A 20,094-nucleotide genomic window follows, 5' to 3' on the forward strand; every position below is an offset into this window, starting at 1 on the left:
CAATTGGCACCCACATCGAGTGATCGATTGCCTTTCGTGGAACGTTAAAAATTACTATGACTATTGACTCATTTGATGCCGGTCAACTAGCGTTATAAGTTTCAAACTCAGCATCTTTTCGTGTAATATTACAACCTTTGAAACGACACCAACACAACGCAAGAGAGATTTTCAATTAGTGACGCCATCTGTCTGTCAGAACCTATTGACCAAGAAACAATGTCATTTTATCTCAATACTCAATGTCTACTATTGAAAATTCAAACCCTTTCCGGTTAGTTTGAAGTACGTGCAGCTCTTCTTCCTTCCACAAAGAGCTTACCATTGTTCCTTCCCGATGTCTGACCATATTCCTTCATCCGCAGAGGAAATCGTTTTTAGCTTTTTTTCGAAAAAAAAATTGTTTCCCGTTCTGTCGTGGTCGAGTCCGTTTCCTTCCGTTTGCCGGAACGTTGCCGGTGGAATCGCGTCCTAGTTTTATTTTTTTTTTTGTTGAACGCTTTATTTGCACTCACTGCTCACAGTTTCTCTACCGGAACGGACGTGTTTGGTTTCCTTACGCTGTTGTTCAGTTATTTGTTTAGTACTGCAATTGGATTCTGTGTATGATCCGAAAAATATTCTCTGGTATCGAATATATCTAGCAATGGATTCGTCGCACGTTAATTTACAGCCATCATGAATCATTTACTTTGTTCGGCTTATCACAGCAAACATCTTTCAAGCGCTCATTGAATTTTTCGAAGTGTTCACATGCCAATGAATGGTTGCAAGATAGTAAATATTTCAAATTTTTCTACGTTTATCAATATTTTATAAAAAATATAAATCGAAATTTTTCAACTAACAAAATGAAAAAATAAATCAGTCTGGAGCAAACCAAGCGGAAATATTTCCGTCCACAGATCAATTTTTTTCTTCCTGTTATCTTCACCGGATCAATTTTATTCTTTATTATTATTTTTTTTTTTTTTGCAGCACCACTTCCAATTTCCCCGACTGCTTTTCGGCACGCGTCGCTTCACCAATCACTTTTCCGTTATTTTTTATCCGCTTTTTCGCGTGAATGCCTTTTTTGAAACGCACTTTGGATCACCGCCTGCTTTGACCGTTCGACCGACCGACCGACCGAATTGTTCACCGTTTGACGCGTTATTGATGGGAAATGACTGTCTTACAGAGCAACAGCGAGATATCAATTGGCGATGCCCTTATCACTATCGCAACAATGCATCGGTTGATAAAAGCCTGCCAACCGAACGGGCTAGTTGTATTGATAATTGCCACCTGATTGGGGGAATCGATTGCTTTCAAAGGGCTAGGGATGCACCGTTTTGGGCTAGAATACTTGAATTGATTGGTTTTTGATAATGTGAATCGGTATTTTGAGGAATTTCTGTAAGGAATGTGATTTTTCAGATATTTGAACGGCAGCTGAAGCGAAACAAAAATCCTTTTGGTTGGACTGCCAGACCGGTCTGAGGCACTACAAATGACTCCTAATGACTTATATCAATTCATTGATTATGACGTGAAGTCATTGAAATTTTCGATCGAGTGAGTATGGAAAACTAGAGTTCCATCAAACTTTTAATTGAAATATTTCGATTAGATCGAAATACAGAATAGAGGTGATTAACTTATGCTAATACCCAATAGAAGACAAATCGGCACTAGACTTCTCCAATTCCTGGAACAGTTTTTTTCATTCAACTATCCGGATATGTGATCTAACACATCACATGAGCTTGATTTTGTGCACCTAGCATAAATTAGGGGGTAAAAACTCTTTACCTCTCAAACTTACTACATCACAGGAGGCCAACCCGTTTGATGAAAACGCCGTTCATTTACTTTCTCTATTTTTTATGCGTATGTTAATAGTTATGCTAATAATAACTCCAATATAAAATATGATAACAAGCAACGAAAGTATAGGAAACAATAAAAGGTGATTTTTTCTGCTGGTATCTTTTTGGCAACACTGTTTTTGACAGATCACGCGTGAATCGTGTCTTATGTCATTGTCAAACTTGTTCAGTTTTAATTTAATCATGAATCCTCGTTTGGTATTGAATTTAATCATGAATGGGTGCTGGCGAAGTTGAAGGAAGTTCCACTTTTTTATCCAGAAATTGTGTTCAGCGACGAAGCTCATTTCTGGTTGAATGGGGATTCGTCAACAAGCAAAATTGTCGCATTTGGAGGGAAGACCAGCCAGAAGAATTGCAAGAGCTACTAATGCATCCCAGAAAACAGTCGCTGTTGGGTATGGACTATGGGCCGATGGCATTATTCGTGAAATAATCGGCCGCTATATTGGCGAGAGTGTGTCAAAATTGAACCATGGATCTCAACATTTGCATAAAATCACCTTCAAACATTTATTGATCGTTCTATCGACTTCAATGAAGATTTCATCAATTTTCTCAAACTTTATGTGTTTCGTTTTTGAAAATCTAAACCTATACCGCTTAAAAAAACAAAATCTGTACAATGTAGAAAATCTGGATGGTGTATCTTTTTTTTTACAAGGTGAAATGCATTTACGCACAGAGTGTGGGACTCTCCACAGGACTACCACTGTATAATTGGAACTACCCACTAAAACACCTTGGATCTCCAACCCTACCTCCCCGGAACTGCCGTTAGGTATTACTTCAGGGTGGAAGGCTATCGGTGCTCAAATCCTCGACGACGGATCTAGCCTACACCGACGGAAAAGTTCCCCGACGATTGAAGTATCCCCTAGACCGACGCTTCCGAAACTCGCGAGCGGTTCGAACGGCAGGATGCCTGGGTCGGCCCTGTGATTCCACTTGGAGCGTGGCTTCCGGTTCACTGGCGCCCCCACGATTCATACCGGGGCTACGTTGCAATCTACTCGTCTAATCCCCGGTGAAGGATTTAGACTACACCGATGGAGTGCTCGCCGACGAAAGAGTTTCTCCCGACACCGAATCTTGTGTTTCGCCACACGGGACACTCGAAGGAGTGCCGAGGTAGATCCGGTGATTGCTGTTGGAGCATAGCTTCCGGTTCACTGGCGCCCCGACGACTCGATTTCGGTGCTGTGGCTTCTACTCGGCTAGTCCCCGACGAAGGCCTTCACCGGCGAAGAATACCCCGGCGATGGAAGTTCTCCCGTAACCGTCGCTTCCGATACCCGTGAACGGATCGATCGGCAGGATGCCTGGGTCGCTCCAATGATTCCGGTTGGAGGATGACTTCCGGTTCACTGGTTTCCCGACGATCCATACCCGAGCTACGTCGCCATCTACTCGTCTAATCCCCGGCGAAGAATTTAGACTACACCGACGGAGAGTTCCCTGACGACGGAAAAACTCTTGTTCGCAGACGCTTGTTCGCTGACCCCTCTTTAGTAGCCGGCGGTCGTGGCTGCCTGTTGTTCTGCGCTTCAATTCCGCTGCAAGATGCCCGCGATCTGGGAGGTCGCGGTCGACACTGCGTTCCAGTTCTCTCCTCACCAGGGTTGCGGAAATTAGCCTCACGCAACTCATTAACGTTCATCGCCTGCGAACGATTCAAGAACGGAGACAGCAAAGCATGTAATGCCGGACGAGGCAAAAGCTATGCTCAATATGTGACTGCCTGAGCGACTCGCAAGAGAGAAGAGATCTTGCTTCTTCATGCTGGTTGCTATTCCGCCGTGAGCCATTCTCTACCATTTCAAGAGCAGGTATCATCAGGCACGAGTAGCGCTTACATTGAGTCAATTTTTGACTCACTGTGAGTCAAAATGCCAGCAATCATGAATGCAAGTGTACGAAAAAAATTGAAGACAAAAATTAGCGATGCGATGGAAGCAATTTTTTATTTTGCTTAGTTTAATTGTCTCGTAGATATTGCCCTGATAAAAGGTGTGCGTTGAACATCACAAATTAGCTTGGAAAATTTTAAACGTAATATCATTACTTATTATTGGAAGATGGCGAAACGATTGGGTTGGATAAAAATTAAACTGATAAATAAAACTAATAGTCCACTTCAAAACGTCGTTTAAAATCGTATACTAATGTACACATAATGTACTTCCTACTGCAATAAAACTAATGAAACAGTTGATTCAGATTTCACCGAATACTATTCTCACGTTCGTACTCCGTGCTGTTGAAATTTTGCGGCAAGTAATGGCAGATAGATTTTAAAAAAGCTGGAGTTGAATCACCTGAGGACAATCACTTTTGTAAAGTGAAAATTTTGCAGTTTATATGGCTTATATAAGAAATAAAATAAAAGGAATTATTTTCCACATATAACTGTAGCAACACTTTTGATTCTCTTTCGGGTTGGTTTGATATTTATTTTATTTATGATTTTGAAAATGGACTGAAATATCTACAGTGATATTTTTTAAAATCACATATGATTATGAATGATCAAGTCCAATACGCAATATCAATATGCAATGCAAATAGAGTGACAAAAATATATTCTGAATATTGATTATAGAGGCAAGTCTAATCTTTTAATTCCAGGGATGATTTATTTTCTCATGTTTTTATTATATTAAACACAATTTAACGCTTCTTCGCATAGATTTGATTTATAGAAGTAATAGGAGTGCAGGGTTTTCCACAACGTTTGAACCTACTGAGACGCCATGTAACTGCTTGCTCTGCAAAAATCAAAGCAATTAAGAAGAAGCAATTAAGGCTAACAAAGAAATAGTCATTACTAACTAAATACTCATTCAGCATCTTTTACCATACATCTACACAAATTATCGATTAGAATAACTGTACTACGATCAGGAAATTAAGACTTTTAAATTGAGAATCACGGTTGTGGTTCCGGCCAACTGCCACAGGATGTCGAAGCATTTTGTAAAACGCAACATAAAATTGGAGGAATAGATGTTCCATTGAAATTTACTTTTGCATTTTTGTATCGCCTTATTAACTTAGTCCTATTTTAATGCATTCATTAAATTTTTGCATTTAATATTATCATTTTTGGAGTTTCACAAAACTATTGCCTCGTAAGTTTTTCTTCCAAAAGCAAACAGCAAAATAATAACGTAATGTGATATCAGTTGAGAAATTGATGAGCTGAAATCAAATTAAGATTACAATCTGATATTGCTGTCAAAAATGTATTGAAAATAAAATGTTCTACAATTGACTCCCGAAGTGATCGGTTTAGCTTTTTTTTTAAAAAGAACATCCGCTAGAAGAAATTGTAAATTCAATTTCATAACATTTTACAATATTCATATTACAGAGGAAACGATTTCAATTTGAAAAATAACACAATCCGCGTGGTTTATCGATTTGTCAGATAGTGCGATTTAGAATTTTTGTTACTCATATCACACATTCAGTTTTGAAACTACTCATTGTATTATTTACCTTAAAACTGTGTTGAGCAAAAAAAATTTTACGTGAATACTTCAAGGATCACATACAAAGAGTCCAAATGAAATATAATTCTGTTATCACATAATCAGGAGATAGTAGGAGAATATAGGATCAAGAAAAAAAATATGCATTTAATTCCACTTTATTTAACGTCACTAATGTCACGAGACAGATAATTTTGTTGTGTTTGATTGTATGATACTTGATTTTTAGATATTTATTTCGTTATTGGAAACTGCGGAAGGTCTTCATTGCACGATTATCCATGGCACAGTTTCCAACAAGTAACTGTAGAGAGTTTGTTTGTTTTTGATAATAATAGAAATATCATTCTTCAGTAAAATCTTATGTTGGCCTCCAAATTAGTGCCTTATATAAAATTATAGAAGTTCTATTTCGGTTTTAGTTTCTATTATATTGTAGCTCTAACGCCCTGTATATTGAATGTGACGGAATTATTTGGTGTTTATGGTTCTTCTAGTATTTGTACGAACTGATAGTGTTTATCATCAAAGTTGGTCTCAACTTTTTTGGTAGTTGACTTGGTTCGACACAACTTGTCTCGAAGTCAATACAAATACTATTAGTTTATTATGAATGAAATTAAAAGCAATTATTAGTGTCATCACATATGTTTATAATTATTAAGTTAACGATCGTCGAATGGCTTTGTAATCGGTATATAAATAGTTTCACGATCATGAGAAACAATAATAATTGACAAAAACTTGGGACTATTACTTCTCAGGCATAATAAACAACCCTACATTCGACCGAATGAAAAATACCAATTTGGCATTTCGAATGAGGTATAATTTGTTTGGAAAAGTCGAACTCGATCGAAACACAAAATGAATTTATTATAGAACTACGGAATAGGAGTGAAAGTTACATATTTACGACTCACAAAAACGCTCCATTAATAACCCTTTACAGTTTGATGATTAATCAATAACATATTCTGGCAGGTATCAAACTTGTCCCTAATGCTACAAATCACGATTGAAGTATAGCAAACACCGAAGAAATGTGCAGTGAAGACAATTCAAAAAGATTCGACATCTTTCTTATAAGTTTTATACAGGAATAAAATTTTATCCTGGGCGGTCATTCAGTTGTACCACCATACGTCGCAGAGAACGAATCACCGTGAGTAGAAAATTCGACTCAACGCGAGTCATCATCACCACCGAATAGCTTTCTACCTAAATGCTTCGAAACGAACTCACTGCGAGCGAACAGAGTGCATATATGATGCTTGCTTGCTTTGCCAAGCGGTTCAATTCTCTGAGTGGAAGGAAAGAATGAATAAAGCAGACACGGAATATATACAAACTGCTCGCCGCACGGAGAGCATCGCCGGTGAAGAGAATAGTTCACGAGTAATGTTTCATTGATAGGATCAGCAACCTTGCTCCTCACTGCGGCACATCCTCTGGACTGGGTTCTCTGGTGTAGTTTCCCTGTCACATACATCGAGTAGACCATTACTTTGTGACGCAAAGCGGGGACAGGCAAACAGGACGTGTTCTGCCGTCTCAAACTCGAGACTTTTGGAATGAGCCGCTGTGTCCACCTGCCCTTGGTTGAGCTGTCCCATTTCCTTTGCCACCCGCGTAGGGAGGCTGCGTTGGCAGTCCTACGGGCGTTCCTGTTCCTCCGCGTCCTCCTTGATGTGCAGTCCAATAGGCATCATGCACGCCACCACGCAGTCTACGTCTCCAGATACCGTACGGTACGCACTGATCATGAACTACACCAGAGAACCCAATTATTGATACTGCAGAAGAGCTCTGGACCTGATCCAATAAAAATGAGGTGCTTCAGATGCACTTGTTTCACACCCTGCTCGGCTGATGGGCGAGCGCCCACGAGCCGTTCAATAGAACCGGTTCGAAGCAACGAGCGAACGAACCAAAGTTCTTCAAAGTAAAACCATGGCTCTCAAAAAGTGCCATTTCTCTCAGCGTTAAAATATGGCCTTTGCACCGTGGATCATCCGAGCCGACGCTCAAATTTGACATGTAGGGTTAGTCTAATCTAGTCTGCTTGATTTTACGTTTCGCCTGTGATTAATCCGAGCGTCAACAGTTTCCCGCTTGTACGCGGCGGGCAGATTTCCCCCCAGACGGCTGGCTATGTCTGCCAGCCATTTTTGCCGGAATTCTGCTAGAATTCCGGCGAAAGTCTGGCAACAATGCAACAACCGTTTCCGGCAGAAAATTTCGTCTAGCGGTTATTAACGGTTTTTTTCTGTCGGCTTTTGGCCATACAAGACTGGTAGAACCGTTTTGAATCGGTTCTACATTTTTAGCGCCTTGGTTTTATTTTTTCAATAAAAAGTACATATGAAATGCAATAAATTATTACCCTTCATACATACTAACTATGGAAAATGTTATTGCCAATAACATTGCTACCAAACATACCCATATTTCAATCTCATTTCCCTCGTCTTAAGATTCGTATTTTGTATGTACATGCGGAATTGACGAATATCAAATGAAGTCGAATAACAAAAAGAAAAAAGAAGGAAGAGAGAAATAAACAAGACACGTACGGCGAGATAATGACGCAATTTCGCCTGAACAATTTTGACAGCAGCCGGAATGCAGCCAGTCTTCTGACGGTTGTCAGAATTCCTTACAAGCGGGTTAAGTTGGACCGCTGAGAGCAAATACTGTAGCTGGTAGTTTTATGTGGGAGTTCTATAATAGAACTGGAACTGAAGCAAAGCTAGTTTTATTGACGAGAAAACGTCTTACTTTACTATGAGACATCTTTTCAAAATTCGTCCTGAAGAAGAATGGGAATGAATATCTCGAGTTATACTAGACGCAACAATATAATTCTTTCTTCATACAACTAAAAATACAATCAGTAATTGTTTGATTAAATTTGCTACAGTGTGAGATATCCATAAGCAATTAGAAATTTGAGAGTTTTTGCAAACTATAAGGAAAAGGAAGTCATGGTTCGGAAACTGAATTTTGGATTGGATTCTGGAACAAAATTGAATTTCAGACATTATATTCTAGTCCATCTGAATTCTGAACTTAATTTCAGGTTTTGTTTAGTTTCTGTATTCAGTTCCAGAATTTAGTCAGATTACAGGTTCAGCAATTGAAACTATGATTCTGGAACCGAATTTTCATTCTGGAATCTGGTTTCTTGATTAGATTTCGGAACGTTCCATAATTTATGTTCGTAATTCGAATCCAAAATTCTGATTTTCAACATCGGAATTCTGGAACAAAAGCTAGAATATGAATTTTAGATTCTTCTGACCTAGAATTTAATTCCTGATTTTAGTTTTATAACTTAATTTCTAAATTCAGTTTCAGTGGAAATCTTTTCCACATTTTAGAATCTGCAAACTGGAACCAAATTCGGAACTTGAATTCAATTCCTGAATCCTGGTTCAGAATTTTTGTTCTGGTGTAGATAAATAAATGATGTCAAAAAGTATTCAATAGTTGTAAACATCGGACAAATTCCACAAATCGGTTCGTATTAGAATCAGTGAAATATTACCAAGGGAATATGCGAAGTTTTCCTCTACTGGAACATGCTTTATTGTGTTTTTTACTCCCATTTGTTGTACTTTCGTTTGGATGCACCGTAATAATTCTGGAAACAAAGTAGTAAAAGGAGCAAAATTCAAACAGTCAACTAATACGACTGATTATATTCGGAATTGTGAAAGCAGCATGTCAGTTTTATTCGTATTCACGTCCTCAAGTTACGTCTGTGACATTACCCATCCGCATATTTCATTCGAACAGTTCTTCTGTCAGGTTGAAAACTGTCATACGCTGCCGTTCTAGTTTTTCCCTATATTTGAAACAAGAGTAAAACACTGCTGGGGCTGCCAGTTTTCTGTGTTGTAGTATCAAGATTTGAATTTTAAAACTGAGATAAATTATGCATCTAGAACTAGAACACTACTGAATATGCCCTAAGCAGGCGTAAAATATAGTATGTTTGCACCGAAGTGTAATGTTTAAACTGACGAAACAAAATGCTAGCGGAATGATCCGAGGCTAAGTGATATTCACTCGCTGAATGAAACAAAACAAAAAACATCGAAAAGAGCAATGCAATTAAAGAACGAAACGAAATTATATTTCAATTTCGTATCCTTTCCCTTATCTTCCCGTAGGGAATAACCAGCCTTTTTAATTTCTGTTTCTCTTCCATTCGATGACAACCGGGTAGAAAAAAAAAACAGAAAAATAGCTCAACAGGCCTTTGAAGATTCGTGCGAACAAGCGCTAATTTAATATGCAAATTCTATAAATATAAATACAAAAGCTTCGCGGTACACAGGCCCGTACGCAGGACTCACCGTTGGGTGAGGGGTGTAAGGGGTTTAATGGAAATTTGAATTAAGAAAAGAGGTCGTCAAATGTTGATGTCAAATTTCAAATTTGATGTCTAGTAAGAGGGGGGGCTTGAACTTCGAACTCCCCTTGCGAACGAGACTGTCGCTACCATATCACAACTGAATGGTGAAAATACAGTAAACGGGGAAATTTAAGCTTTGAGAAGATTGTTTCTAGTTTATCGTTGTCGCTTGATGCTGATCATAACTCAGTTCCAGCCATTCATATTTTATTGGGCTCCTTCATGGACTGTCAGCCAGATGAACTTGCAAGTAAAAACTTCTCAACCGTATTCAAATTCATAATGTTTTTTCCTCATCGCTTTCGCTACAGTCTCTTATTAGCTGATTAAATGATATAACATTACTCTAACGAGTGATGCTGTATTTTTTCTTTTCAATTTCTATCAGGAAAACATATTTCTAAAGAACTCGACTCCGTTCTTCAGTGCACTCGAAGGATGGCTGCCTGTTTGCCGCAGTACGCTGCAATGATGGAAGATAAGATTTAATTTCCTAAAAACTCAGCACTAAATTGAGTGTTATTTCCTGGATAAAGGCAAAGGGCACGTAGCAATATGTCTGGCATCCAACGGCCTGTTCGGTCCAGTACTAATCTTTTTCACCACGACGAAAGAACTCGAATTACACCGAATGATACCTGCTAACTGGCAAGAGAAGAACGTCGTGGTCCAGTTGCATATATCGCACATAATCTACGTACATTCATACCTTGAATTCACGGTAGATATGTGAAACCCCTTTTCCAAACCTCATGAAGATAACTCTATAATATCCTTGAAAACGAAAAATAAAACGCCAAATAGAGGTTGGCGTAGAAACGAAAAAAAAAACGGAAGATTCTTTGAAATTCAATATTAGCACATAAACGAAGGAACCATGGAAAATGCTAACGGGCTAACTATCCATCTCCATCAATTAGGTGCCCTCGGTGGCCTGTCTGCTCCGTAAAGCTCAACGCATGGTTTTCCGTGCTACAGAAAATGTTTGGATAGCAAATGAAACCGGTAATCGATCTGCTAGCCAGAAGGGCAAGCAAATACAGGAAAAAAAATGTACATGAATTGCTTAAAACATAGTGAGGTAAAATAATCGAATGAAATCTGTTCAATCAATGTAAACGATCTGAGTAATTGCATTGGAAAAAAAAATCCGAACAAAAGTTTGTTTCGAGAGCTATCGCTTCAGTTTGGGGAAAATTCAGAGCAGCTTCTTTGATAAATCTATAGTTTTCTTTGGTACATTGTTATACATGCATATGAAAAGTAAGGTTGAAAATAGTACCTCAAAAATATCACTAGAACGCCTCCAATCTGGAAAAAGGTTTTTTCCCAGTAGATTTCAAATTCAATTCGTTTTGATTGCCTAATGGTTCTTGTCCTTTCGATCCTTTTCAAGAGAAAATCCAGGCTCTTTTTTCATTGTAACAAACTTCATTCAGAAGTACCTATAATTGCTTCTATCAGGAAATTTCATCGATGGAATTTTTGAATTCCTGCAAAGAGCGACGAAAAGTACGATGCATCAGCATCAATGTTCAATCAATCACAGAATATTTCCTTTCAAATATATTTACATTTCATTTGCTCGTATACTTTCGCTAATCAGTTCGATTAATAATTGCCTAATTACTAGTTCGCGTGTCAACAAATCTTCGTTTGTCCGTAGATCACATCAAATGAAGCACCACAACACACCATACCGCACTTGTCACGTTTTGACGTTTCTTCCAGTCCATCGCTATTTAGCGGAATCAGTGCCTACTGCAATGGCTTTTTCAGCGTCCTTGGAATGGTGGTTGCTATGAGACTCACAACTGAAACGAAAGCAAAGGTAAGAAAAAGAAGTGTGAATACGATTTTCCTAATGGTTTAAACGGTAAAAGTTGTTTACTACTTTATTTATTTTATATACTAGCTGGAACCACAGTTAAACGGCTCAGGGAGAGCCAGTACTAAAATGTATATGAGAAGCTTTTACTGAACGGCAGATTTGACAAGCCCATCTACTTAAATTTCTTGTTGATAAGATAAGAGAGAGATTCGAAATTACTGCTGCAATCACGAATTCCAAACCAAACATAAAATTTTCCGGGACATCGAATGAAAACTTATTTCAACGTCGAAATGCTCAGCACAAAAATTTCTGCAGCAGATTAAAAAACTTCACAGATATAAGCATTTTGAATGCACATAATTTTGTGTGTAAAATTATGTTTGGCCTTACGCTGTAGAAAGGTAATACAATTGCTGGAAAAAACGACTTTCGTACGGAGCCTCGAAGATTCATAGTGTTATATACCATTCGAAACAGTTCAACCCGATTGGATAATGTCTCTTGGTCGAGTTCGAAGATCAGATAGCTGTGGCTTCTGGCTCCGGAGATAAGATGGTATAAATGACGTAACCGACAAAACGCACTTTATTTCATGCCGCACAATTTTTCTCGAACCGGTTTCAGCAAACTTTGGCTCGTTTCAATGCTACTATGTGTTCATAAAACTGGTTCGAAGTTCAAATGGCTGTTACTTACGGTTCCGATTATATAATGGTATTAGTGACGTAAACGTCAAATGTAATATTGCGCTTGGTTTTAGAAATGTTGCCGAATATGTGACATAAACGTTACAGCATGCTTTTGTGAACCACTGTAATCAATCCGAATAAATTGAATGAATAATACAAACAGGACTTCAAACTAGTGTATTGAATTATACTTGTTTGAGTTGGCAAATAATTCGAAAGTAATGGTATCGGAAACATAAAAAAAAAAAGAAACAAATGAACGGGAGAACAAGTGAAAAAAAACAAAATATAACAGAACAAAAGACCAATAAAAGAAAGAAACAAGAGTACAAAAGCATCAGAAAACTAAACTTTACCAAGAAAACAAATATAAGATATAAGCCGAAACTCAAAATTAAAAACTCACTTACTGTCGTGAAACACCAATGTAGAAAACAATGCAATAATAAAACTAAAGAACACGTAAGAAGAAAAAAACGAGTGAATGGAAGAGTAAGAAAATAACAGAAGAACAAGAATACAAGATGCGAAGCAGGTGTAAGAACAAGAAATACAGATATCAGGCTAGCAAGAGATCACGAGTGCGAGAAAACAGAAAGAGAAGAGGACAAGAGACATTAGAGCAAAATAACAAAAAAAAAACAATAAAGACTACAAGTAAAATAATGAGAGAAGAAGAGAGAAATATGAAAAAAATACAAGCTAATAAGAAAACAAAACAACGGGAGAAAAAAACACAAGGAAATAGAGAGCTAGAAATCAAGAGACTACAAAACACAGGAAAACGAAGAAATACAATATTAAGATATTAAGATGAAATGAGAACAAGAAAATAAGAGGCACAAGAACTGACGAGAATAAGATGACCGAAGAACCTGACGAGAAAAATGACAGGAGAACAAGAGAACTTAAAAACGAAATAAAATGTGAAAATGAGAAAAGGAAGTCATGAGATAAAAAAAGAAGATACAAAAGAACATGAGCTAGAATGAACAATACCAAAAATATCACAGAGCCCGAAAAAAACGAAAATCAAAACGTACAAAATAAAAAGTGTGATTTCTTTCTAAACCAAGATAACAAGTCAACTAGAATATGAGAGAACTAAAGAATAACAAGACAATGAGAGGAACAGAACACAAGAGAACTAAGGAACAATAAATCAGTAGATCAAGAACATGAGATAAAAAGAATGATAACAAATATATCACAGAAACCCAAAAAATAGAAGAAAATCTAAACGTACAAAATAACAAGTGCGCTTTCTCTCTAAACCAAGAGAATAATGAAATAAATCAACTTGCGTATGAGAGAACCAAAAAATAACAAGAAAATGAGAGGAACCGAACGCAAGAGAACTAAAGGACAACAGATCAGTAGATCAAGAGAAAAACATAATAAGAGAACATGACTGCTAACAAACTATGAACACTAGAGAATAAAAGAACAACAATGCAAGACAACAAGAGAACAGAAGCATAATAGGTGATTTCGGAAAACAAAACAACGAGAGAGTGAGAGAGAGAGAAATAAGAAATCAAGATTGTCTTATATCAGAACAAAGACAAACGACGAACGGACAAACTACCGTGAGAATAAAAGAGCTAAGAAACAACAACTCAAAAAATGTAATCCAAAATGTTTACAAAAATGTCTCTACCAAACGAAGAGCTGTCGTCACTCTGGTTTTAGGCACTCTAATAAAAACAATAATAGAAGGAAAAGCAAGAAACAAAACAGTAACGAACAGGAAAACAAAATATCGAAAGAACAAGAAAAACTGGAAAGAAGAAGAAGATAAAAAGATGACATCTAAAAGAAACAAAATAAGCAGAAATAAGACTAAGAAGTAACGAGAAAAGAAAACCCAAGAATAAGAATAGGACACCAGAACAAGAAAAAACCACTACAATCAAGGGAACGAAGAGCTGAAATTAAAGAATTAGAAATCATGGGACCAGAAGAGCAACTGATCAAGAGGAAAATATGATAATAATAATATAATTCAATATGAGAAGTGAAGAAGAGAAAAGAATAAAAACGAGAAACGAAAAGAAGAACATTAGAAAATAACTAGACAAGTAGAAAACAAGCTAACAAAAGAACAAGAGAACGAGAAATTAAAATAAACCGAAAACTATCAGCACAAGGAAACGAAAAAGTGGAAAATTGACGAATTATTAACGAACAAAAAAAGATAGAACCAAAAAACTGGAAAACAGAGTGAGAGAAAATAAGAAATTGAAAACCATAAAATTAGATATCAAGAGAACAAGATTAAAATAAAATTAAGATTTAGATAAAAATAAAAAGAAAACAATTGACCAAAAAATGAATAAGGGTGTAAAATAACAAAAAAAAAAAAACAAACGAACCACAAACGAAGAACTATAAAGCGAGACATTAGTAACAAGAGCCCGTTGGAGAACAAGAACAAAGCAATAGAGGACTGGAAATCAAAAGATCATGGAATCAAGAAATTATCACTTGATCAGATCAGAACATGAAAAAACACAAGAGAACAAAATAGTGGAAGAAATATAAGTAGAAGAAAAAAATTGTATTTATAATTTGAAATAAATTAAAACCAGGAAAGAATAACAGAACAAGAGAGCCAAAGTAAACAAGTAGACATAGAAAGCAATAGAATAAAAACGTGTTGAATCCACCTAGCAGTGAGATGATACCTATTTTTATCAATCCGCATGTGTTTTCTGCATGAATATTCTTCGGTGTTTAGGTTTTCATGACATTATTTTAATGACCGTTGTTTTAAGCGACAATTTGAGATTTTAATCACTCATTACTCTGTAATGTCGAAACTGCAAATCGGATCGAATTTGAATCTAGAAGTGTGATAATCGATTAAACATGCCATGATATGTAAGTTCCACTTTAGACTTTACGGTAATTTAAGGTACTTCCAGAGCCGGTATTCAGGAACCAGCATAACCCAAACCGATTCGTATGGCCATATGACGAATAAATTACAACAGTTTTGAATCCAACTTCGAAGCTTTTCGGGATTGTCATCTTCTATATCGGTTTGAATTTTAAAAATTCATCATCATGTAATTCGAGAACCGGAAGTCATAATTGGATAAAACTATTTAATTTTTGTATGTAAGTTTGTTTTAATTTGAATTTTTGTTTCTGAAATTTGATTAGGCTTTTTTTGAGAAAACGATTGAGCTTTGAGAAATGATTTTATACTGGAACCGGAATCATAACATAATGCAGGAACTTTGTTTGGGAGCATACGACTTTTCGTATGAATCTGAATTTGTAGAAAAGAAATTTTCCGAGAAAATTAAGTGAAATTATTTGTCACACACGCATTTGCTGATCTCGACGAACTGATTCGAATGGTATATGGATGTTATGTTGTTCCAGCATTTATTGCTGTAAGTAGTTTAAAACAAAATAATTAAAAAAAATTCTGCCATCATCTGGTTTATATATGTTATATTCGAACGATTATGTTGCCAAAAAACGAGCCGTGCCAAAATCGGTCCGAGGCTAAATGTCATGAAAAAGGATGCTGTACACAATCCTTTTGGTACTTAGAAACAATTGTATGTAACAGTATAAAAAATCGTGTTTTCCGTTGCTCCCAAGCATTTCTTTGTCATACAGCGCTCAAAACTCCTACTGCTGGAATAGGGGGAAAAGTCGCTTACAGAAAAATTTCGATATCTCCGTTAAAAATGGACGGATTTCAACAATCTATGGCTTGTTGGATAGGTATTACCGTGCGGAATCTAAGTCTGAAAACATATTCTGTTTTCAAGGTCAATTGTGACAGATACTGTCGAAAAACTGAAAATTTTGACATAAAACTTTGTATAACTCAAAAAGTAAACATCCTATCTCAAAACCATTCAATAACGTTTTGGGTGACGGGGAGACCTTTCATTTGCGACTAGTTTGATCAAAATCGGTTCAGCCATCTCTGAGATCTCGACCTCTTAGTTGACAACACACATACAGACACACACACATACACACACACAGACATTTGCTCAGTTCGTCGAGCTGAATCGATTGGTATATGTCATTTGGCCCTCCGGGCCTCGGAAAATTTTTCTAAAGTTTGAGCGAATTATATACCTATTTTTTATATATATATAAAAATAGGTAAAAACGAAAAACAGAAGCCATTTTTATTTAGCAAACTATTTTAGTAGTCCTAACTAGACAACTAGAAAACAAGATAACAAAAAACAGAAATCGAGAAAACAAAATAAAACTATCAATACAAGGAAACGAAAAAATTGACAATTGACGAATTATTGTAACAACAGAACAAGAGCACGGAAGAAAAAGAGAACATGAGAACAAATAAGAATAGAACCAAATAAACTGAAAAACAGAATGAGAAAAATAAGTAATTGATAACTAAAGAATAAGATATGAAGAAAACAAGATTAAAAAGAACTTTAGACAATTATAAGAATAGAACGATTGAACGAAAATAAATAAGGGAGCAAAATAACAATGAACAAACGAACAAGTTAATAAAAGAACTAGAAATCAAACCAGTAGTAATAAGAGCCCATGGAAGAACAAAAAAAAATCCTTTGAGAACTGGAACATAAAAGAAAATAACAGAAGAAAACAAAATAGTGGAATTAATAAGGGTAGAAGAGAAACAAATATATTTCATATTTGAAAGAAAATAAAATATTACCAGGACAGAGTAACAGAATAAGAGAGCCAAAGTAAACAAGTAGACATAGAAAGCAAGAAATCGAAAAAAAAATAAAATACGAAAAACGTGTTTTTATTAGTCCTAACTCGACAATGATGAAACAAGATAACAAAAGAACAAGATGTTGAGAAAACAAAATAAACCAAAAACTATCAGCACAAGGAAACGAAAAAAATGGAAAATTGATTAATTTATTGTAACAACAGAACAAAAGCACGGAAGAAGAAAAAGAGAACATGAGAATAAAAAAAGAATAAAACCAAAAAAACTAAAAAAGAGAATGAGATGAAATTAAAAATTTGTAAATTGTATAAGATATTTCGAGAACAAGATAAAAAAGAACATCAGATAAAAATAAAAAGAGAACGATCGAACAAAAAATAAATAAGGGAGCAAAACAACAAAATAACACACGAACAAGTTAATAAAAGAACTATAAAGCAAGACAGTAGCAGTGCAGTAAAACTTCATTCAATTCAATTGAAACTGAATGTGGAACACATTGACGATCTCTCTAATGCAGTAAACTTCACTCTCTGACACACACAATGTTTGCTGACGGCCCGAACGGGCAGCATTCAGTTCATCACTCGTTTCTCTTCAATCGAGTCAGTTGATATCTTGAAGTAACAAAATATCTCTTTCAATAGTGTGAGAGCGGCCTTCAAATGAGGTTCATATAAACATTCGAATTGGTTCAAGATAATAGATGAAAGACAAACCAGATAGCTGAAATATCAATCACAGAATATACATAAATTAATTGTTTCCTCCTTCAGTTTTCATTTTCAATACTTTACTCCATTTATAATTCTATTCGTTCGAACTTGCTTACTACCAAGAGCGAAGGCAATGAAGGAGCTAGACTACTTGGCACTCGAAACTGAGCAAGCAAAACTTCAAATGACTAGATACGATTATTCAACTGACGATGAATTCCGGAAGTTTCACTTGAAAATGGCAGCAAAAGTCAAATGAATTAGTAGGGATATGCTGATGGTCAGCGGCCATATTCGATTGAAAATGAAATTTTACCGCACTGGACAGTAGTCATAAGAGCCCAAGGAAGAACAAGAACAAATTCATTAGAGAACTGGATTATCTGATCAAGAGAACAAGAAAATAACAGAAGGAAACAAAATAGTGGAAGGAAGAAGGGTAAAAAAGAATAAATTTACAAATTTTTCATTCATTTGGCTTCGCCAATATATGTTTCCATTCAGTCATTGCCAAAAACAATGATTATTTAATTTCTAATATAAAATAACAACCGAAAAGAGCAACAAAATCAGAGAGCCAAAGTAAACGGGTAGACATAGAAAGGATAATAAAATAAGTAAACAAGGATAACAATAGATAAACACGGGAGCATTAGAGCAAGAGATCGAAGGAACAATAAAATAAAATAAAAAACGAAAAACAGAAGCCATTTTCAATTAGCAAAGTTTTTAGTAGTCCTTGTTTGTTCTGCGGTAGCATCTCACAGTTACCTTTTAATGATTTGTTTTAGTCTTGTTAAGATGTACATCCGTATTGAGAAAGTTTTAAGTTTAATCAGTTTCTAACAAGGAAAACAGCATGGAAAAAACCGAAAACGAAATTGTTACCGCAGATATGGGAGTCGAACTCGTAACTGAGCTCCGAACCGAGGAAATTGTTCTGCCAATTAAACTACCCTGCATGTGCTAACACATGAAGAGAGAACCTAGAAGAACCAAGCATGCTTCGTTTTACTTGGCCACCACAGCATTCAATTATAGTCCAATCTCTATGGAAACTACGTATAAATATTTCCAAGCACTAGGCGTAATGAAATCGAAAATCTGCCTTTGGTTGAGCTGTAGATGCTCGAAATCTGACCACTGATTGTACGGTTTTTTTTCGTATTTCAATTTCCGCAGAAAACGAGAACCGTACGTCATAACGCGTCAAACCGCCAACACAAATTGAAGGAAAATTGTTTCCTTGTTAAACTTTCAATTCCACTGGCTCGTTATTGGCTGTAAATGACATTTTTAACTTTTTCTACACTCACCTATTTGTATGGCACCTATCATAAGGAGAGGCGGCCAGCACCCCAGCGACATCAGATACGGAAACAACAGGTTACCGATGATGGACCCCGTCCGCCCGAACATCATCGTAAGAGAAACGACCATCGTCCTGAGTGGCATGTGTTGTACATGTGAAAAAAAAGAAAAATTACAATAAAAAACTGTAACCATGGTGGCTTTTGCCGCTTTTGTAGACAGTAGTTTGTTTCATACCGCATCGACGTGGGAAACATGGCCACGACGGAACCAACCAGAGCCGTCGAACCGATACTGGCGATGGTGATGTACGTCGCCGAAAGGGCCAGGATGGTCAGCCGGCTTTTGGCCCAGTACAGCAACAGACCGCAGATTCCGGATGTTGTCAGACCGTACACTGTTTGGAGAGGTAAGGTTCGATTACAAACTCGGTTGCCATGGTATCGTTATTCGCAGTAGCAGTAAATTGTGAATGAAATACTGTGTGAAAGAGCTTCCTTTAGGACGACTGATGGACAGAAATGATACACACAACTCAAAGGGAACGGCCCTATTTTGCCATGTCCTGGAGATTAGTCGGACGACTCACCTAAAATATTCCGATTGCCGATAGAATTTATCAGCGCCGTCGTGATCAGATAAGCACAAACACCAACCAGGCCGATGATTAATGAGTTCAGATACATGCTGCCCTCGGTCGTCTGAAATCGTCACGCCATCATTACCGTTATTATCCTAGTATATACGGAAAGATACATTGATTCATTTAATCATACCGCCTCACACAGCACGACGTCGTCCATGTCGAGAGCATCAAAGTCATTCAGATGAACGTCCTGTGGGCTGACGGCGGTTTGTTGGCTGACCCCACCGTGCAGGCTGTTTGATTTGTTCACTTTGTAGGCCAACATGTCGCACAACGTTCCATCGGACGGGAAGCTCAGATTCGGGTCCTGCTCGTACTCCTCAATGATGGTGAACAGTTGGGGCACCCACAAGCGGAAGGTGTTCAGTCTACGGAATAATCAACGAAACATGATTC

General features: G+C 36.9%; 2 protein-coding genes across 3 annotated transcripts in view; both read right to left on the reverse strand.

The window, feature by feature from the left end:
• The window catches only part of LOC131434430 (cadherin-23-like), a 31,034-nt gene extending 19,541 nt beyond the window's left edge, over positions 1-11,493 (reverse strand). The window contains exons 1-2 of one of the 2 annotated variants that reach the window (XM_058601143.1): positions 11,363-11,493; positions 11,071-11,281 (exon numbers count right to left, since the gene is read on the reverse strand). Coding sequence is in view for 1 of the 2 variants with exons in the window: in XM_058601134.1 (XP_058457117.1) it covers positions 323-349 (27 nt within the window). In the remaining variant the exon portion in view is untranslated. Of the gene's footprint in view, positions 1-322; positions 1,173-11,070; positions 11,282-11,362 lie in introns of those variants that run through there. The other variant, XM_058601134.1, reaches the window with a different exon arrangement.
• Positions 11,342-20,094, reverse strand: part of LOC131434438 (synaptic vesicle glycoprotein 2B-like) — a 32,527-nt gene continuing 23,774 nt past the window's right edge. The window contains exons 7-11 of the mRNA XM_058601155.1: positions 19,829-20,066; positions 19,642-19,753; positions 19,290-19,449; positions 19,058-19,185; positions 11,342-11,602 (exon numbers count right to left, since the gene is read on the reverse strand). Coding sequence (XP_058457138.1) covers positions 11,547-11,602; positions 19,058-19,185; positions 19,290-19,449; positions 19,642-19,753; positions 19,829-20,066 — 694 coding nt within the window. The 3' untranslated portion in view covers positions 11,342-11,546. The remainder of the gene's footprint in view (positions 11,603-19,057; positions 19,186-19,289; positions 19,450-19,641; positions 19,754-19,828; positions 20,067-20,094) is intronic.

This window comes from Malaya genurostris, chromosome 1 (genome assembly GCF_030247185.1).
Source record: "Malaya genurostris strain Urasoe2022 chromosome 1, Malgen_1.1, whole genome shotgun sequence".
Taxonomy (NCBI): domain Eukaryota; kingdom Metazoa; phylum Arthropoda; class Insecta; order Diptera; family Culicidae; genus Malaya; species Malaya genurostris.